The sequence below is a fragment of the Gorilla gorilla genome, chromosome 11, assembly GCF_029281585.2.
Source record: "Gorilla gorilla gorilla isolate KB3781 chromosome 11, NHGRI_mGorGor1-v2.1_pri, whole genome shotgun sequence".
NCBI classification, from domain to species: Eukaryota; Metazoa; Chordata; class Mammalia; order Primates; family Hominidae; genus Gorilla; species Gorilla gorilla.
Genome location: NC_073235.2, coordinates 92,961,767 through 92,983,676, shown reverse-complemented (window position 1 = coordinate 92,983,676; position 21,910 = coordinate 92,961,767). Strand labels below are relative to the sequence as shown.

General features: G+C 41.7%; 1 protein-coding gene and 1 long non-coding RNA gene across 9 annotated transcripts in view; one reads left to right on the top strand and one right to left on the bottom strand.

Annotated features, from left to right (window-relative positions):
• Window positions 1–5,509, bottom strand: part of LOC129531918 (uncharacterized) — a 106,986-nt gene extending 101,477 nt beyond the window's left edge. For all 3 annotated transcript variants that reach the window (XR_010129778.1, XR_010129779.1, XR_008677398.2), the window contains exon 1: window positions 5,385–5,509. This is a non-coding gene — a long non-coding RNA (uncharacterized lncRNA). The remainder of the gene's footprint in view (window positions 1–5,384) is intronic.
• The window catches only part of NEMP2 (nuclear envelope integral membrane protein 2), a 208,083-nt gene that overhangs the window by 108,935 nt on the left and 77,238 nt on the right, over window positions 1–21,910 (top strand). For 3 of the 6 annotated variants that reach the window (XM_063695402.1, XM_063695403.1, XM_063695401.1), the window contains exons 3-5: window positions 15,134–15,249; window positions 21,340–21,571; window positions 21,715–21,787. In XM_063695402.1, coding sequence (XP_063551472.1) covers window positions 15,134–15,249; window positions 21,340–21,571; window positions 21,715–21,787 — 421 coding nt within the window. Of the gene's footprint in view, window positions 1–5,745; window positions 5,944–6,093; window positions 6,495–15,133; window positions 15,250–21,339; window positions 21,572–21,714; window positions 21,788–21,910 lie in introns of those variants that run through there. The other 3 variants (XM_019022419.3, XM_055379276.2, XM_063695404.1) reach the window with 3 other exon arrangements.

The following is a 21,910-nucleotide window of genomic DNA, read 5'->3' as shown; positions in this document are numbered from 1 at the left end:
AGGAGCCTGTGTAACATAGTGAGACCCTATCTCTACCAAACATAAAGTAAAATATATTATCTGGGCTTGGTGGCATGCGTCTGTAGTCCCAGCTACTCAGGAGGCTGAGGCAGGAGGATCATTTGAGCCTGGGGGGTTGAGGCTGCAGTGACCCATGATCGTGCCACTGTACTCCAGTATGGGTGATAAAGTGAGGTTCTGTCTCAAAAAAAAAAAAATCATTCACTATGATCAAGTGGAATTCATCCCAGGGATGCAAGGATGGTTCGACATATGCAAATCAATGAATGTGATACATCACATTAACAGAACCCAGAACAAAAACCATATGATCGTTCCAATACATGCTGGAAAAACATTCAATAAAAATTCATCCCTTTATGATAAAAACCTTCAACGAACTGAATATAGAAAAAACATCTCAAAATAATAAGGGCCATAGATGAGAAACCCATAGTTAACATTATACTGAATAAGGAAAAATTGAAACCCTTTCCTCTAAGATCTGGAACAAGACAAGGATGTCCACTTTCACTACTTTCAGCCAACATAATACTGGAAGTCCTAGCAAGAGCAATTAGGCAAGAGAAAGAAATAAAGGGCTTCCAAATTGGAAAGGAAGAAGTCAAATTAGCCTTATTTGCAGATAACATGATCTTTTACTTAGAAAAACCTAAAGATTCCACAAAAAAACCTGTTAGAAGTAGTAAATGAATTCAGTAAAGTTGCAGGATACAAAATCAACATACAAAAATCAGTTGTATTTATATATGCTAAAAGCAAACAATCTGAAAAAGAAATCAAGAAACCAATCCCATTTATAATAGCTACAAAGAGTATAAAATACCTAGGAATCAGTTTAACCAATGAAGTGAAAAATCTATGTAAGTAAACTATAAAACACTGATGAAAGAAATTTAAGATTTCATGGATTGGAATAATTAATATTATTAAAATGTCCATACTGCCCAAAGTGATCTACAAATTCAATACAAACCCTATCAAAATACCAATGACATTCTTTACAGAAATAAAAAAAAATCCTAAAATTTGTATGAAGCCATTCAAGATTCAAAATAGCCAGAGCAATCCTGAGCGAAAAGAACAAAGCTGGAGACATCATACTACTTGATTTCAAAATATATTACAAAGCTATAGTAACCAAAACAGAAGGGTACTGGCATAACAAAAGACACATAGACCAGTGGCACAGAATACAGAACCCAGAAATAAATCCACATGTTTAGAGCCAACTCATTTTCAACAGAAGTACCAAGGACATACAATGGGGAGAAGAGAGTCTCTTCAATAAAATGTGCTGGGAAAAATGGATAACCATATGCAGAAGGATGAAGCTAACCTCTATATCTTACCATATATAAACATCAACTCAAGAAGAATTAAAGGCTTAAATCTAAGACCTGAAACTATGAAACTACTAGAAGAAAATGTTTCAGGACATTGATTTGGGCAAAGATTTTTTGGTAAGACCACAAAAGTACAGGGAACCAAAGAAAAAATAGGCAAACAGAATTACATCGAGCTAACAAGCTTCTGCATAGCAAAGGAAACACTCAACAAACGGAAGAGACAACCCATAGAATGAGAGAAAATATTTGCAAACTACTTGTCTGACACGAGATTAATAACCAGAATATATCAGGAACTCAAACAATTGAATAGCAAAAAACCCCAAATAATCCAATTTTAAAATGAGCAAAAGATCTGAATACACATTTCTCAAAAGAAGACATACAAATAGCTAACAGGTATACGAAAAAATGTTCAACATCCAAAATCATCAGGAAAATACAAATCAAAATCACAATGAGGTATCTCACTTCAGTTTTTTTTTTTTAATCAAAAAGACAGGGAATAACATATGCTGGTAAAGATGTGGAGAAAGGGGAACACTTGTGCACTGTTGGTGGAAATGTAAATTAGCACAGCCTCTATGGGAACTATATGGAAGTTTCTCAAAACTAGACCTACCATATGATCCAGAAATTCCACTACTGGGTATATATCCAAAAGAAAGGAAATTAGTATATCAAAGAGATATTTGTATTCTCATGTTTACTGAAGCACTATTCACAATAGACACAACATGGAATCAACCCATGTCCATCAATGAGATGAATGGATTAAAAAATGTGGTATATATACACAATGGAATATTATTCAGCCATAAAAAAATGAAATCCTATCATTTGCAGCAACATGGATGGAACTGGAGGTCACTATGCTAAGTGAAATAAGCCAAGCACAGAAAAACAAATATCACATGTTCTCATTTATATGTGGGAGCTAAAAAAAAAAGTGGATCTTATGAAGATAAAAAGTAGGTTGGTGGTTACCAGAGGTAAGGGGAAGGTGGGAGGGGATGAAGAGAGACTGCCTTTTTTTCCCTGTTTTAGTTTGGAATGCTAGAGTGGATTAGTCACTTTAGACCATCATGAGACAGGTTAGCTTTACCCTACTGTTGATGTGTTGTTGCCATGGTAATCCTGCTCAGTATAAAAGGAACCACAGTTTAGACATTTGTTGTATGTGCTTGGCTGAGGAGCCAATGGGGTGAAGTTTCCTAGGTGCAGCCCATGATACTATTTTTCCCTCCTAGGCCTCTGAGCCTGTGATGGGAGGGGCTGCCGAGAAGGTCTCCGACATGCCCTGGAGACATTTTCCCCATAGTTTTGTTGATTAACATTCAGCTCCTTGTGACTTATGCAAATTTCTGCAGCTGGGTTGAAATTCTCTCCAGAAAATGGGTTTTTCTTTTCTATTGCATCGTCAGGCTGCAAATTTTCCAAACTTTCATGCTCTGCTTCCTCTTAAATGCTTTGCTGCTTAGAAATTTCTTCCACCAGATACCCTAAATCATCTCTCAAGTTCAAAGTTCCACAGATCCCATAATTTATAAAGGAAAGAGGTTTAACTGACTTACAGTTCTGCATGGCTGGGGAGGCCTCAGGAAACTTACAATCATGGTGGAAGGGGAAGCAAACATGTCCTTCTTCACAAGGCAGCAGGAGAGAAGTGCTGAGTGAAGGGGAAAAGCCCCTTATAAAACCATCAGATTTTATGAGAACTCACTCACTAGCATAAGAATAACCCCCATGATTCAGTTACCTCCCACTGGGTCCCTCCCACGATGTGTGGGGATTATGGGAACTACAATTCAAATGAGATTTGGGTGGGGATACAGCCAAACCATATCGACCTATATTCAAATTCACCGGTTCTTTCCTCAGCTATGTCCAGTCTGCTGATAAGCCCATTGAAAGAATTCTTCATTTCTGATATGGTGTTTTTAATTTCTAGCCTTTCCATTTCACTTTTTAAGTAATTTTCGTCTTTCTGCTGAAATTCTCTCTATATATTCATGCATATTGTTCACCTTTTCCACTAGCTTTTTAAGCATATTAATTCTAGCCCAATATATGGGTCATTTCTGAATCTGGTTCTGTTTTACCTCGATTTTTTTCTCCTCTCTGCTTTTCTGGGTGTCTTTTAATTTTTGATCAAATGATGGATATCACATGTAGGAGAATAGTAACGACTGAGGTAAATAATATTAATGTCCAGAAATAAACATGCCTCTTCTGTCCGGTCAATAATGTGGGTAGTTGAGTCAATCTAGTCAGGAGTTGTGCTGAATTTGGGTTTTGTTGTTGTTATCCTTGCCTTCACTCTGTACCACAGGCTTCAGTCAGATTCCTCTAGCAGGGGGTTACTATTGCATTGTTTTAGTGTGGAACCTAGAGTGCTGGGGAGTTTTTCTCAGTGTCCCTCACTCAGCTTTTAGCAGTGTTTGCATGCCTGTGTTACAGAGAGGTCTCTCCCCACACTCTTTTTCCTCCTCACTAGTTGACTGGTGTTGTCACTGGTGCTTGGCTTGTAGTGGGGAAAAGGGGTTTTTCACACTCCTGGTCCTGCCTTGGTTTTAGGCAGGCCCTGTGCACCTGAACCTTAGATGTGGGGCTTTCCCAGTAGTCCTGACACTTTCCCATTGCAGCCAAATCCTTCCTTTATCTGTGGTGAGTCTTGAGTGAGAGAGGGTTTCCCAGCAGTAGCCAACTTCAATTTTCTATCGGTTCAGGACACAGAGCCCTAGTGTTTCCTGCTCCTGCTGCTCCCCAAAGGGCAGAAGGTTTGTGCTTCTATCTCTTCTCCAGAAGCAGGGAGTCTTTGCCAGGATCCTGTTGGTGGTAAAGCTTCCTGCCCTTCCCCCAGTGGATAAGGTTTTCATACAGAAGAAAAGTTTGGAGAGGTTAAGTGGAATTTCATGATTGTCCCCCAGTGACAGAACTATCACCTCCTAACATTCTTGTTATCTCCGGAAAAATATTTATTGCTTATAGAGAGAAATGTGGTGTTTCAATATAGCTTCTTTACAGATATTTACTAAGGATCTGTGATATAAATAGCACTTTAAATATTTAGTACATTGCTGCCTGCCCTTTTGTTTCTCCACCAGATATATCTGCAGGAAAATACATTCATCATTCAACAATCCACCTGTTTATTTTAGCTACTTTCCATAGTGCCATCCAAAATTAAACCAAATCAAAATGAATGTGGTTAGGTACAAAAGCTGTCTTGCAAGAAGCAAGTGCACACCGCACCTGGGAATACAGGAAAGAACTGGATCAGGGCTCTGCTGTTTCTCTGAAGACAGGCTTCACTCAAGTAATGATGGTTTATTTTTAAAAACCATCCCTCTGAAGAGTCCCTTACAAAGAAATTTCTTAACTTTTTAAAAGCCATACATGGTGTACACATGGTGCCAAGTGCTTAAGGGCAGTTGGTTAAACCTTTCTTTGAGGGCAAAGAAAGCCTAGTCCATCCTACTCCGACTTTTAGGAAAAATGAGGCTTATCTATTTTTAACAGGATAATTTCTGTTACTTTGGGTTCTCTAAGATATCTCACCAAAAGACCAGAATTAGAGAAGACTGTCCTAGTTAAGTATGGAATATTGAGTCAAATTAATGGGTTCCAGGTCCTGTGAAGGGAATGTTCTTTAAAATATATATATATCTCCTAATTATCAGTATTAAGATCATTCGGGTTATATGTTAATTTAAAAATATATCTATTACATTAAGAAACTTTTTTTTAACATAAGGTAATTTTAAGAGAACCTTGTCATGTTGGTGAAGGAACATTTTACGAGCCCCTCTGTACTCTGAAATGCCGTGTCCGAGATTAGACATACAAGTCAGTGTTATTTAAGCGGCCAAATTTCCAATTTGTTATTGCTTGTTAACAAATGAAAGTAAAAAGGAAAACAGAAAGGTAAAATAAAGAAACTGGCTTTTATGTATTTTATTCACAAAAAGGGCGTTTGCCGAAGGACCTTCCCATTCACGGGCTGTCACTCACAGGTGCTCGGAGAATTCAGCCTCCAAATCCGCAGGTCACACAGGTCAGCCAAGTTTTAAGAAACACTCCGGGTTAGCGACTCTTCCTCTCTGCAACTCCCACCCCAGCGCCGAGGGCAGCGGGACACTGCCGGGCGGTCCCCAGGGGAAGATGAGGCCCTGGACGCCCCGCCTGCGCTGGAAGCCCGGAGGCCAAGGCGGAGGCCGAGGCCGGGAGCATGCCAGCGGGGTCGCGCCACCGAAAGCTCCTTCGGCCTGGGCCCGCCGTGCCCCGAGGCCGCGGGCGGAGGCTGGAGCAACGAGCCCAACTCTCCCTCCGCCCCGGGGAGGCGGGGTCTCCGCCTTTCCCGCGTTCGGGCCTCACCGCCCCCTCCGCCTTCTCTGAGCCCCCGCGCCACTTCCGCTCCTCGCGGCGGAGCCGGTCCCCTAGGGCTCGGGTCGCACGGAGCTGACCCCTAACGAAATGCGGCCGCGCCAGGGGCGGTGGTGGCTGCTGCTCTGGCTGCCGCCCTTGGCCACACTGCCCGTGCGCGGGGAGGCGGCGGCGGCAGCGTTATCAGGTAACCCGGGACCGGCGGCGGCGGCGCGCGCGTGCGTGCTCGCTCCCCGGCTTCGCGGCTTCCCTGAGGGCGCGCTCTTTGGCCCGGGCGGCACCGCGAGGCCCACTGGGGCGGGCGCTCCCTTTTCTCGCTTTGGGGTCTCCTGGCCAGGCCCTGCCCGCCCTTCCTGTCTTATTGGGCTTCCGTAGTCTCTCTCCTGGCAGTTGGACATTTTGTAATTTTAGAATTAGAAGCAACCGCGCGATCCAGTCGCCCGATTCCCTCGTTTTACAGAAGCAACCGAAACTCAGGGAGGTTTTGATTTGCCCAGGGTCACACAGCTTGTCACTGGCACAGCTGACCCTGGTCTCCAAACTTTCAGCACACGGCCTTTTGTACAGTACATCAATGCGTGTTGAAATCCTTGTTATTTCACTATCTCGCATTCCTCTGGTCTCAAGACTAGAGAAGGTGACAGCTTCAGCTTCAGAATCGGAGCGAAAATTCTTCTGCCCCTGACTGGCTGTTGTGACCTTGAGCGAGTAAACATAACGGTCCCACGTGAGCGGCAGGTAATGAGGCCTCACAAGGTTCTTGTGGTGTTCGTGTGCACAATGCCTGGCACACAGGAAGCAAGAACTGGTAGCGGCTGCTAGCTTTAGGGGCTCGCCGCGGAGTGGGCTTAAGATGCTGGCACACTGGGGAAGGATCTGGGAAGGACACCTGGGGAAGTCAGAAACCTAGAGTTCCAACTCCAGACCTGCCGCTAACTTACTATGAGCTTCACATTTCTGTTTCTTTTTTTTTTTTCCCCTCATAAAATCTTTTAAAAGATTTCCTGGGTGCACTGTCTACCAACTTCCCTTCCTTGCTTTGGCTACCCTGGTTTCAAGGGAGGCTGCCAAGTGTATTCTTTTAGCTGGGCATGGCCCTCCCTCCAGTTATACCGCGGTTTTTTATCTAAGGATGAATGAGAGACTGGATGTTGATGAGGTCATTATCAGATTCTGCCACAGCTCCCAACTGAGGGAATCTTGCAGTGAGTTATATGTTGGGGAAGTGTTGGATTCCAGTTTTCATTGAAGAGAAATTTTTTGAGTGTTCAGTATGTGCTAGGCAGTGTTATAAGTGCTTTAACTGCAGTATCTATCATATTTAATACCCATAGAAACCCTGTGCGGGAAAGCACCATTTTATACCCATTTTACAGATGAGAAAACAAAGGCTTGGTAGTAAGAAATACAACAATTTTATGCTGGTGAAAAAATAAAACACAAATCTGTCTAAGCAGAAAGGTTTCTGGGCATGGCAACAGCGAGAAAATTAGAAGTAGCCTTAGAGCAGCACCCAGCACCTTGGGTTCTAGACCACTCATTCCTTCAGCCACAACTTGTGGTATAACCTTGGTCCAGGCACAGAGTCTTTATGGACCGTAGTTTTCTCTTGAGTAAAATGAAGATGTTTTTACTGAAGAGTTTCCAGTATTTTCCTCACCTCAGTGAACCTGGTGTTTTTAAAGTTTTTATGTTACCGCATTTAGTATAATAGTAACAGCCTGCTTCTCTGCTTTGTTAATCAAAGACACACATAAATACTTATTGGAGCTTCTGTTCTGCCTGAGACATGCAGGATGCCCACTGACTTGATAAAACCAGTCCACAGCTAAGAAGAATGGCAACTTTTGTAGCCTTAGAGGGATGCCTGCCATTCCAGTAGGCTTTCCAATACGGACTGTGAAGCGCCCAGCATCTGGTAGTGTGCCAGTGACACTGTTGGCAGCCCTGGATTAGACTAGGCTTAAGAACCATAGCTGCTCTTTAAAAGTCTGTGGTTTCTTGAGGACCCTGAGAGGAAACAGCTGGTACTTCCTTTAAGCGAGGGGCTTGGATTAGTGATACTGAAGGTGCCTTCCTGTTCTAAAATTTTGTCTTGAATAACACACACTTCAATGGAATGGAGAACATTCAGACCAACCCCAGCTTTCTGTCACTCTATTTGGAGGAAAGTCAGAGACAGTTGACATAGGAGGAGCAGGTAGTTGTCTGACTGAGAGGAGAAACTTCAAGAGTTTCCCATAATTTTCACCCAGTTAGTGAGGTCCCTAGAAACCATGTGTTGTCCTGAGATGAAGTTCAGGCCCTGTCAGTGGCTTTCCAGGCTTAAACTATAATAACAGTCCATTTGACACCACAGCTTTCAGATTCATCTGTGAAGATTTGATCTTGAAGTTAAAGACCTGAGTGTGCATTAGTATATACTAATTCCAGTTTCATTCTCATATTCTTGGAGAAAGAAAAAGATGAATATTCAGGTTAAAAAAAACTGAGGTTAAGAGAATAGTTACCTTTATCACTTTGGTGCCTCATGTTAATGCCTTTGAAAATGTGTATTTACAAAAAACAAATAGTAAGAAAAATCCTGAGTCCATTTGACTTCTCACAAGTTAAGACTTGTTGGTTTTTTGCTTTTCGTGTTTCCTACTCTTCTCCCTCCCCTTCCTTGTCCCCAAATAAAAACAGTTATAGGGAAAATGGGGAAATTTGTCATATAATTTAATAAGTGTTTATGTTATGATTCCATTCTAGTTTCATCTGAAGATATTTTTTTTTCCCCATATGAGTGCCATGTCAGTTTTCAGGAGGAACATTGGTGAGATATTTTTGTGTTGGGAGTTAGGTTCTGCTAAGATTTGAGGTGTTTGTGCTTTTTATTTTTAGCATATTCTGTAAGTAGGTTTAAGTACTGCCTGCTCTTTTCTGATGTTTTGACTGAGTTTTTTTTTTCCGTATATATGACTCAACTCTTTAACTTAAACATATACTTACATTTAGGAAAACTAATAAATGACAAAAGTACTACAAAGGAGATAATTGAGCTTACAATTAGGTGATATGTAGCTGTCCCTTTTTTATACTAGATATGTAATTCTAAAATTAGATTAATTGAATATTCATAAATTGAGTGGTATTTAAAATGAACTAAGGAATCTATCTCATTGGTTAAGAGAACCCTGACTTTTTGAATCCTTTGGTAATGTAAATAATTAATGCCTCCTGTAGCGTCTTAGCAGTTTGGGCACAACTATCCAGAAATATACTGTTCTCTAGAAGTCAGGTTAATTGAAAGGATCAAAGAGCCTGCCGAGGATTGCAAGAAGTTAAGGAAAATGATGCCCTTCCAGGCTTAGAAACCTGTCTTTCCATAGTAAGGATGGCATTCAGGGTTGATCCCACAGATACTCCTCAGTCCTTGAGGGTTGAGGCAAATCTGGGATAGCCTACAATTCCAGATCTTTCTCCCGATCTGATTCAGGCTTGAGGAAGTGATTACCTAGGTTATGGAGCACCTTCCAGGGTACGGACATATTAAATACCTCAGCCTCAAGTAGAAGCAGTAGCTTTCCCTAGGCAGGTATTGTTCCCTTTTGACCAAATGAATGATTATTGTTAGATTTTTAAAAATTCCTAGAAATTCTGTTTCATTTCCTGGATTGCATTGTAAGGGGATTGTTGTTGTTTTTGTTCTGATTTTTAAATGTTTATTTATTTTTGAGACTGAATTATGATCCTGGCCAATTTTTTATTTTTGGTAAAGACAGGGTTTCACCATGTTGCCCAGGCTGGTCTCAAATTCCTGGCCTTAAGTGATCCACCTGCCTTGGCCTCCCAAAGTGCTGGGATTACAGGCATGAGCCTCAGCACCTGGCCCGTTGTTGTTTTGATACGTTTGAGTTTGCCTACATCTGCTACTGGAGGTTCTATCCTAGTAGAATTAACCAGCAATAACTGGGGCCTCATGAATAAATGAAACCCGCAGACATGCAGGCAGTTTCATAGCCTTCAGTGTCAGGGCGTAATCAGCCATAGAGTTCAAATAAGCAGTCAAACTGGCTCTGTTTCCTATTTCCATCGGACATGATTGAAACTGAGCAATGAAATGGCTCTAGAAGAAGATTGCTAAAGGGAGGAGAGACCTAAGAAAGATACAGCCTTTATAATCATTCTAAGATTGGAAGATCTGTTCTCTCTAGAGAGAACAGTGGGCCAGCTGTGATAACAGTCTTGTGACAATCACTGTCTTTTGCCTAGTCCAAATAGCCTGTGGCTTAATGAACTGACTTGAAGCTAGGCTTGTGGCTTCTTATGGCTGAATTTCTGGTCCCTTAGATATTTAGGAATTCCTGTGTGGGTTGTTTGAGACTCATTCACCTCGGGAGAGAGGTGATAAGAAAAAAGGGCAGCCAGAGGACACCATGAAGCACTGACACTTTGTGGAATCTCATGGATTGTGTAAATTCCACATCAGCTTCACCTCAAAAGCCAGAGGCCACTCTGGAGAATTCGAGGGAAAACACTGCAACATGCTTTTACTAGCGTGTCTATAGGTATGAACAGTCAGGACAACCTCCTTCCTTCTGTGCTGTCCTTAATCTGGTTGAAGACTGAGGGGAAATGCAGAACAAGTTCTTTTCCTCTAACTGGCAGATCCCTTACCCAGAATACACTGATGTATCATATATGAGTCAAACAAAAGAAGCTTAATGCCACCTATTCTTTCTGACCTCCTCTATCCAGTGAGGGGCAAGAAGATGATCCCCAGCCCAGAGGATGTTAAGGGTTACAGTACTCAACCCTCTAGCTATAGATGTATTGGCCATGGGGTAGGGCAAGGGGGAAGTGCAGCCTGTGGCTTCCAGACTGGCCCTCATGCTTTGTCAGTTCTGTAAGTGGGATGGCAGTGGCACAGGCTGGCAAGGGCATCCTACTACATCAGGTGGTTTCAAGGGAGGGCCAGAGTGCACCTTCTTTTACGGTGCTGACTATTCCTGGCCAGGCTCTTACAAAGATTGGCTGGACTTCCATCGGTAGGCCACATATGCCTAAATAACCCACTAGTCCTCTTGAACCACAAGCTACACACAAAAGATAAATATTTAAGTTCTGGGGGTTACAGTAATAAACATGCAATGTCCCTGACTTCATGGAGAGACAGAGTATAAGCTAATAAATATATATGTAATATGAAGAAAGAATAAAGCAGGTGGAAGTGGTTGGGGTGTGTTTGTTTAGACAGTGGGGTCAAAGAAGGCCTTTCTGAGAAGGGAGTATTTGATAGAGTATATCAGTGATTGGAAGGGATGAGCTCTGCCAAGATCTGGGAGAAGAAGGTTGCAGCAGACTGAGGAAACTTTATGTGGGGGCTGGCTGGCATCTTGAGGACAGGAGGGCCAGGTGTGGCTGGAGCAGTGGGCTGGGAGGGAAGGTGGAGGAGGGAAGGTCATAGAGGCACTCAGGTCCCTGGAAGGGAGGGGGATTTTATTAATGGTGTAAAAGGAAACCACTGGAGGGTTTTAAGCAGGTAAATGATGGGTTCCCATTCATGTTTTTGTTTGTTTGTTTTTGTTTTTGTTTTGAGACAAAGTCTCACTCTGTCGCCGAGGCTGGAGTGCAGTGGTGCGATCTCAGCTCACTGCAACCTCGCCTCCCAGGTTCAAGCGAAATTACAGGCATGAGCCATTGTACCCGGGCCCGATTCATGTTTTTAAAAAGATCTATTTGCTAATTGAAAAGCAGGTTGTAGGGGAAAACGTGGTAGTTGGGGGGCGGCAATTCTGGAAGCAGGGTGACCAGCTAGATAGAAGGCTATTACATCATCTTAGTGCAAGAGGAATGTGGCTTGGGTAAGAGAGAAGCATTTATTCCTATGTTGAAACTGCAGTATACACTATACTTAAATTGCATCATCTTGCTCTTAAGAGCTCCAGGTTTGGAATGATTTAGGAGACAGTCTTAGGATCAAGTGGAAAGAACCTTATTTGAAGAGAGCATTTGATTGCAAAACTCAGGCCCCACCAAAAGGCTATTTCCTCAGACCATTAACAAAAGGGAACTGTTCTATGAGAGTTGATTTAGCCCTTGAAGTAGCAGCACTCACTAGAAGAATTGCAGTGAGGGGCCTTTGGAGGCACCCACAAGAAAAGCCCCTCTAGCATTGAGCACATGGGTAGTGAAGAAAGACCTGTCTGGAAGTAAACATTCTTATCATAGTTTGGGCTGCTGGGTCTGTGTACCTGAGACTTCATGCTCTTCACCTGGCCTGTTGGAATGCACTCCCTTTCCAACGATAGGTAGGAATCACTTTTGTTTGAGGACTCCCAGTATAAAGTTATTAACTCTAGCCATGCTTAGAGACCCCCGCGAGGAGGCTGTGCAAAGGCAGAACATGACAAGGTGAATCCAGAGACCTGATCCCCACACCTCTGCTGCTTACTAACTGGGAGCATTTAATGTGTTCTCATGTCTTCTCATTGCAGTTGCTCAGGATCTTTCAGGTTATATACTACATTCCTTGACATTCTTCTTTTCTATAGGTAGCTGCCAGCCCTTTGATATCCCTGGGACTGCACTTCCCCCTATGCTGCCCTTGGCCAGAAGTCATTTGCATCTCAGATATATTCAAAAATGTGCCTCAGCATGGGTTGCTTTGTGTATTCATAGCCTTGGTTGTGAATTCTTCTTTTGGCTCTTGTGCATGGACACACCATGCAGGAGCATGTTTTTCATTTTTAGTATACTGTATTTAACAGAGAGCCTGTAGAACAGCAGTCTTCAACCTTTTAGCAACAGGGACCAGTTTCATGGAAGACAGTTTTTCCACAGGATAGGAGTGGGGTTGGGGGTAGTTTTGGGATGAAACTGTTCCACCTCAGATCATCAGGCATTAGTTAGATTATCATAACAAGCATGCAACCTAGATCCCTAGGTTGCTCAGTTCACAGTAGGGTTCATGCTCCTATGATAATCTAATGCCACTGCTGATCTGACAGGAGGTGGAGCTCAGGTGGTAATGATCACTCGCCTCGCACACCACTCACCTCCTGCAGCCCTGTTCCTAACAGACCATGGACTGGTATTGGTCCTTGGCCCCAGGGTTGGGGACCTTTGCTCTAGAGGTTCCTTCTTGTGGTTTTTCCTGGCTTTTCACCTGGATTCTTGTATTTGCATCTTGGACTCTCAAACTCTGCAAATTTCTTGATATATTTAGAAACATATGCATTTTATCATAATGTGAAGAGTAAAGATGACTGATTTGACTGTCACAGTTGAATACATTGGGTCCTTGTGTAATTTTGCTGCTTCGTGTGGCCACCGGAAAACCCTCCCTTTTATGGAGTTGTGTTCTGGGAGATGGCGAGCATTCCCAGGATCCTTTCCCCAAGTCTGTCTTCACTTTTCTCCAACTTAATGCTAAGGATATTTCAGGCCAGGACCAGGGACTTGTGTGAGCATATTCAGTATTATTCCCTACATGGATGTGATTGTTTACTAGTAGTTACTGGTTACTCAGTCCTTCCCCAACTTTGGTGTAGCAAGTTGTTCTAGCTTCACTTCAGGTTTTTCAGGAGGAACAACTGACCACACTTTCCTTAAAGGAGTCAGGGGTTGGACGTAAAGCCCATTTCTTTGTGTACCCATAAGTGTTCCTTGTTCCTGTTTCCTAAAGAACAGATGTGGAGGTGACACTCTATCTTGAATCCGGAAGAACTTACGACTTTCATTCCACTTCATTTCAAATCCAAATACAGCAACGACCACAGAAGAAAATGAACATCATTACTTTCTAGTTTTCTTGTGGCATTTTACATTAGCCCTCTGTAACACAGAGGGTTAATATATATCTCTCTTTCTCTCAGTTATGTTGAGTTGTATTACACATTATATATAACATACATATATATTTAGGTATCTACATCTGTCTCCAGCCAAATTTCTCCTTGCTGGAGATGTGAAGATCTGTCCATCTTCACAGAATCCCACCAATGAAAACTCAGTATATCCGAAATTGAACTCACCCCCACTTCCCTGTACAAACTTGCTTTTTTTCCAGTATTTCTTATCTGAGTAAAGGGCCTCACTATCTCTCCGCTTATCAGAAACCTTTACATCATCTTCTTGTTTTCCTTGATAAAATGAATCTGTAAAGCCTGTTGATTTAATTTCCTAATCTGTTATTTCTCCCGCCTCTCTTAGTCCATTTCTTGTTTAGATTGCTTCAGTGGCCTCCTTAGTGGTTCTTCTGCTTTCAGTTTTGTTCTTTAATATTGCACACTACTTACAGAATATTCTTTCTAAATTACAAATGTGTTTCTGTCACTTCCTTATTGAGCTGGTATTCCCTGTTTGTTGCTGTAGATGTATTCTCAGCCCTTCTCTTCCCCGCTTAGTGCCTGGAAGCTAACCTCTGTGGACTGCATTATATGGGCTTCATTGCCCTCTGTCTTCCTGTTGGGTTTGGCTGATTCAGGGCACTGAGGGGACAGCAGGAGAGACAGGTTGAGGTACCCATACCTTCACCCTGCATTCCACGGGAGTCCTGGCAGTGACTGCATTCCTTTAGACTACTGTCTTCCCAGTTCCAATGACTCCAGTAACATGGGATCCTCCTTGCCATTTTGGGACTTGGGCTGCTAAAAGCTTCCTGCTCTTGTTGGTGCCTAGGAACTTCATAGTGCCTTATTGTTAGTGCCTTATTGTTAGTGCCTTAACCCTGTCCATATCTTTACTGAATTGTTTTCAGTTAAATCCTCTTGAGTGTCAATAGTTTCTTGCTGAGACTGATACTTACCTAAAATCCTCCAATGCTCTGCTTTCAAGATGGAGTCCACATGGTATAGTAGTAGCCATGGTTTACCACTCCAGCTACAGGTGTTCAAATGTCTTCTTGTATCCCTATACCTTTCATCCATGCTCCCTTACCAATATAAGAATCCAATATCTCTAAACTGAATTAATTCCATAATTTATCTCATTTTCATGATTCTGTACATACTTGCTGGTTCTGCCCACCCCCACTCCCACCTCCTAGTTTCTGTCTTATTGCCTCTACCTCGCCCTTCAGCCCTTTACTCATATTTTTGTCTTTTCTGGGAAGGTGCCCATAATTCTGCCTTCTGCTTCAGAATTGAAGAAGTACTTGTTCTCTGTGCTCTTATAGTGCCCTCCAATGTCATAAATATTGACACTTGGGCTATAGTATTTTCTATCTGTCTCCTCCTTGGTTGGAAACACTGAAGGACTATAATTATCATATAGGAGAATTTATTGGCCATAGAACGTTAAAACTGCTACTGTTACCTCCCTGCAAACTTTTTTTAAAAAAGATTCTTGGCAATTAAACAGTTAGAAAATGTATTCCCTTTTCCATCTCTCAGTTCGTAGGTGTAAAGCTTTGAAGGAAAAAGATTTAATTAGAACGTCTGAGTCAGACTGTTACTGCTACAATCAAAATTCCCAAGTGGAGTGGAAATACATATGGTCAACTATGCAGGTAAGGGCCTACTTTTAAATCATGTCTTAGGGACAGAGAATTACCATGTCCTGGGGACAGGAAATGTACCATTTCAGGAATAGAAAGTATTTTTGGTATGACACAGATCTGTGTATCACTATGAAAGCTGACTTGAGGATCACACACAGTGGTTCAATGGGTGAGCAGTGTGAGAAGAGGACACTAACTCCTTCATATTCTCCCTCAGCCCCTCCCAAGCCACTCCCAATGAATATACTATCTAAATGTATACAGCATGCCTGCTGTTCAGGCAGTCTTAAGACAACATGTTCCTCCTACTTTCCACAATTGCTATCCAAAGCCCCTCCAAATAGAAATTCTGGAATAACCACTTATCCCAAATATGGCCAAGATAGCAGTTGCTCTTAATTGCCTAGTACTTTCCTTCTTTCAGCATTTAACAAATATTTATTGAGTACCTACCTTATAAGTGCCAGGAACTATTTCTAGGCTCCTAGCATACATCAGTGAACAAAATAGATCCCTGCCATTGTGGATATTTACATTATCTAGGGTGAGGAATAGTAAACAATAAATAAAATAGAGATGAAAATGGTAAAACTAGTAAGTACTATGAAAAAAGAAAATGTACAGTAATATCAGTGGGATGAGAGAAGTGGGAGCAAATTGGCCAGGGTAGTTCTCGTTGAGAAGGTAACATTTGAGGAAGATTTCAGTGGAGTGAGTTAACCAAGAAGGTACTGGGGGGAAGGGTGTTCTAGGCTGAGAGAATAGCTGGAACATTGTATCAGCAAGCATTTGATGTCAATTGATACCATTGCTGATAATATGCACCACTTTAATCACATGGTTAAGGTAGTGTTTGTCAGGTTCTTCCACTAAAATTACTGTTTTCTTCCCTTTAATGAGTATTTTGAGGTGATGATTTGAGACTGTGTAGATAACCTCTTCCTCATCAAACTTTCTTCCCTTAGTTTATCATTCATTGATGATGCTTTACTGAATCAATAATCATGATGATATTTATCAAATGTTGATTTTTTATATCCGTCCTGTTTTTTTTGAGACTGGGACTCACTCCAGTTGCCCAAGCTGAAGTGCATTGGTGCGATCTTGGTTCACTGCAGCCTCAACCTCCCGGGCTCAGGTGATTCTCCCACCTCAGCCTTTCAAGTAGCTGGGACTACTTGAAAGGTGTGCACCGTCACACCTGGCTATTTTTTTTTTTTTTTTTTTAGTATTTTTAGTAGAGATGGGGTTTTGCCATGTTGCCCATGAGTCTACTGAACTCCGGGACTCAAGCAATCTGCCTGCCTCAGCCTCCCAGAATGCTGGGATTACAGGCGCAAGCCACTGCGCCTGGCACCATTATTCCATTTACATTCATTGGCATTCTACTATAAAGAAGAGATTTTCCTCCTCCCATGTATTTATTTATATCCATATAGTCTCACAAATTGCCAATTATTTCAGGAAACTACAATCCATTACTCTCATTATTTATTTTGATACTCAAATTGTCCTAGATTTAGCCAGTCAGGGCCCCTTCAAACTAGCTCCTGTGTCCTTCTGCCATGTGCCTAGCATTTTTGAGCACTACTTTACTTTCTAACAAACAAGATGTTCTAGGTGTGTGTAATTTCATAGACTCAGCTCTGGAATCATACCTTTTTTTTCCAAGGAACAGTCAACATTAGGTGTGTTCATTGCTACTGGCATATCGTCATGTGTGTACAAACACATACACACCCATAGGCCTGCACATACATCTATATCTACCTATTAGAAACCGTGAGTTCTGAGATCTCCAATACCACAGGGTTCATGCTAGTTTTCCAGTTTTCGTATTTGTAATTCCCTTCTCTGATAATGAGAAACTTGGTTCCCATTATCCTCAAATATATTTATTTATTTGCCTAATCCCAGAATACACTAAAAGTAGTTACAGAAGTGGTAAGTCATACCATTACAAAAAACAAACCTAGTAACAGGAGTTCAATATTTATTTATAGTGTTTTTTTTAAATCTTTTTCGGAGGTTGTGTATTTTAGGTTAATTCATCCCAATCCACTCCCCCTTCAGTCTGGTTATATTATTCATTCAAAATATAGTTTGTTTTTATTTGTTTCAATTTCAAGGTTTTCCCCCATCATGGTCAATTTTATTATCATTTTTATTTTATTTTTTTAGTTTGTTGACAAAAAGCCACTCTATAAAATATTTGAAGAGATTTATTCTGAGCCAAATATGAGTGACCAATGGCCTGTGACACATCCCTCAGATTCTGAGAACATGTGCCCAAGGTGGTCAGGGCACAGCTTGGTTTTACACATTTTAGGGAGACATGAGACATTAATCAAATACATTTAAGGTATACATTAGTTAGGTCCAGAAAGGCGGGACAACTTGAAGCAGAGAGGGGTGCAGTGTTCCAGGTTGTAGGTAGATTTTTAAATTTTCTGATTGGCAATTGGTTGAAAGAGTTGTTATCAATAGAAAGGAATGTCTGGGTTATCATAAGTAATTGTGGAGACCAAAGTTTTATCATGGAGATGAAGCCTCCAGGTAGCAGGCTTTAGAGAGAATAGATTATAAATGCTTCTTATCAGACTTAAGGTCTGTATTGATATTAAATGGTGGTTGGTTTTTCCTGAATTCCAAAAGGGAGGAGGGCATAATGGGACATGTCCAACCCCTGCTTCCTGGCATAGCCTGAACCAATTTTTCAGGTTAACTTTGGAGTGCCCTGGCCGAGAAGAGGGTTTCATTCAGATAGTTGGCAGGGTCGGGGGTGTTAGAATTTTATTTTTGGTTTACAAGTTTTGTTTACCTTTTTATTCTCAGAAAAGATCATAGTGGGTTTTTTAAATGAGATTTTGTTTTTTTAAAAAAAACTTCTTAATTTTTAATTTTTTAGATTTGGGGGTACATGTGCAGGTTTGTCACATGGATATATTGTGTAATGCTGGGGTTTGGGCTCTACTGAACCCATCCCCCAAATAGTGACCATAGTACCCAATCAGTAGATTTTCAACCCTTGCCCCTCTCCCTCCCAACCACCTTCTGAAGTCCCCAGTTGTCTGTTGTTTCCATCTTTATGTTTGTGTTATTATCATTATTTATGAGTATCTACAACATTAATATGGCTTAAAAGTTAAAACTCTATACAAAGGTATTTTCAGATAAGTGTCACTTTCCCTCCTCCCTCTATTAATTCCTATCCAACCCTTGTAGACAATCAGTTTAAGTAGTTTCTGGTATATCTTTCCTGTGTCTTTTTTTGCAGAGTAATTAGCGACGCATATTTATATAGATGGTGCCTAAAGCCATGAAACTGAGTGAGTTTAGATGGAGAAGAGAAGAGGACCAATGGCTAAGCCTGGGTCAGTCTTATATTAAGAGTTCAGGGAGAAGGAAGGAGCGAGCAGAGGAGAAATAAAAGGAGCGACAATGAAGAAGATGTCCTGGAAGCCCTAGGGAGAAGTATAATAAGGAGAAGGGAATAATCAGCAATGCCAGGTGCTGTTGACAGGTCAAATAAGATGACTGAGAATTAATTGGGCATTTGAGTTAGCAACATGGAAGCACCAGTGACCTTGTCAGGGTGGCCTTTTAGGAATGAAATCCTGATTGAAGTGGATTAAAGGGAGAATGGAAGGAGAGGAACTAGAGACTGCAGGCACAGGCAGCTTTTTAAAGGAATTTTGTTGCAACAAGAAGCAAAGAAATGGGTGGTAGCTGGAGGGAAAAGTGGAGTCCACAGAAGGTTGTTTCTTCTTTTTTAAATGTTGTATGCTGAGAGAAATGATCTCGTAGAGAGGGAAGAAGTGCTGCTGGGATGTCCTTGAGTAGGCAAACGTGGATAGGATCCCGTGCCCAAGTCGGGACTTACCTTTATGGAGCCTGTAAATTTCCTCTGTGGAAGAAATTTCCTCCCCACAGGCAGGAAGCAGAGCATGTGCCTGCAGGTGCTGACAGGTAGGTGGCTTTGCAGATAGGAGCTGGTGGACATTCACTTCTGATTTCTTCCATTTTCAGTGAAGTAGGAAGGATCAACAGCGGAGAAGAGGATGGGGAGAAGGTGTTGAGTATTGAGGAAGAAGTTGTGAAATCCTTTGTTGCAGAGGGTAGAAGAATGAATGAATAGTAATATGTGGTATGAATGACTGCAACTTTCATGTCCCTCTCTTAAGTTCACAGTCATGGATTTGAAGTGAGACCAGTGTGCATTTCTCTAGCACACTGGTGATGCAAATGCAGGAGTAGAATGGTGGAGAGTTGGATTTTGCAAGTGAGCATGATAAAGCAAGAGGGGTACAAAGGAGTCAAGGGTATGTGCCAGGGAATGGTGTATAATAATTGATCATGGAGTTTAGGTGGCTAAAAAGAGATTGAGGACATTAGGAGGGTAAGGAGCAGGAGAAGGATGTTCAGATCCTTGGGACTGGGGCACTAGATGGGTAGACTGGAAAGATAGGAGATGGTGGTCACACAGTGAGATGAATGAAACACAACATATGGAGGGGCTGCAGTCTGGTACTGACAAGGTCCAGGGTATGGCCATGGAGTGATGAGCTGAGGTAGGGAGGACAAGAGCATAAGAGGAAAGGAGTCCCAGGAACTGAGAGGTCAGGATACTGGAAGGATTGGTGTGTATATTGTACATACTGAAATACCTAAGAAGAATGACAGGAAGTGGTATTGAAGAGAGAGCCACAGTGAGCCAGAAGCCAAAGTCAAAGAGAAATGCAGGGGTTGGTAGATAGATAGTGAGTGATATTACCTGATGCCTGAGATTCAAAGCTGGTGCTCTTACTCCCCTTTTCAGGGTTGCCCTACTCTTAGAAAAAGAAGAGGAATAGAGAGAAGGACAGACAAAGGCAGCAGCGAAATTGTCATTTAATGACCACTGGGTTGTCACCATCGGCTTGTAGCTAGTGCTTTGTTGTGTGATGTGAATAGGACCTGAGGTTGGGATCTGGTCCTTTAGCAGGCATGGTGAGAGAAGCCTGAATTCCAGATGCTCAGCTGATCCAGAGAAAGGAAGTGCTTTTTCTTAATCATAGTAGAAAATGGTGTAGATATAAACCCTATTTTCAAACTATGCCTACTCATATAGTTTGCCACTGGTTACAGGCATACTTCAGAGATAATGTGACTGTGGGTTTGGTTCCAGAACACTTCAATAAAGCAAATACCCCATAAAGCAAGTCATACAAATTTTTTGGTTTCCTAGTACCTATAAAAGTTATGTTTCTACTATACTGTTAGTCTATTAAGGATGCAATAGCATTATATCTTTAAAAAAACCCTACATACCTTAATTTAAGAAATACTTTATTGCTAAAACATGCTGACACAAAGACATGAAGTGAGCACATGCTGTTGAAAAAATGGTGCCAGTAGACTTGCCTGACACAGAGTTGCACAAACCTTCCGTTTGTGAGAAATGCACTATCTGCAAAGCACAGTGAAGTAAAACAATAAAATGGGTATGCCTGTACATTCTTCTTATCCTTTTTAATGTCTCTTGGCCACAGTAACTTGCTAGAAGAGGGACTTAAATCAGCCACAGCTTGGGGGGAGAAGCATTCACTTTCAATAATGTCTGTGGTTCAGTGTGTGTTTGGACTAAATACAGATCTGTTGAGTCCACCTCTGGGATCAGAACATAGAACTCTACCCTGCGCATTTGAGTATTCTTTTTTCAGCTGACTTTGAGTTATCTTTACTCCTCTGCTCATGTTTTTAAGAAGCTTTTAAGAAGTTTTGGCTGGATGCAGTGGCTCATGCCTGTAATCCCAGCACTTTGGGAGGCTGAAGCAGGCAAACAGCTTGAGCCCAGGAGTTCGAGACCAGCCTGGGAAACATGGCGAAACCTTATCTCTACAAAAAATACAAAAATTAGCTGGGCAGGTGGCATGTGCCTGTGGTCCCAGCTACTTGGGAGGCTGAGGTGGGAGGGTCACCTGAGCCCTGGAGGCACAGGTTGCAGTGAGCGGAGATCCTGCTACTGCACTCCATTCTGGGCAACAGAGGGAGACCCTGTCTCCAAAACAAAAAAGAGAAGTTATTCTGTTTATGGATTTGCTGGTTCTTGTTTTACAGGTGAAAATTACCAGTCCAGGCCTGTTCAGAATTGTATATATCGCAGAAAGACATAATTGCCAATATCCAGAAACCATTCTATCTTTTATCAAATGTGTGATTCATAACTTTTGGATACCAGAGGAATCTAACGAAATAACCATAATCATCAATCCATACAGGGAGACTGTGTGCTTCTCTGTGGAGCCTGTCAAGAAGATATTTAACTATATGATACATGTGAATCGAAACAGTAAGTCCGATTTTATTATACTTGACTTTCTGGATTCAGTTTTTCTGGAGTAGCTTTTCAATAAATTGACTTTTTTCTTCTTTTACCAACATTACATTGATAAAAAATCTTTGTTATGTGTTTGTGTGTCTTTTTTACTCCAGTCATGGATTTCAAACTCTTCCTTGTGTTTGTGGCAGGAGTTTTTCTTTTCTTTTACGCCAGGACTCTGAGTCAGTAAGTATTCCTTTTTATATTTTTAACTTTGTGAATGAAAAGGGATTTAGATCATTTTTGACCACATGCTAAGTATTTTCACACTATTGTGCATTTGTAGTTCTTACTTTAGGTTTTGCAAAC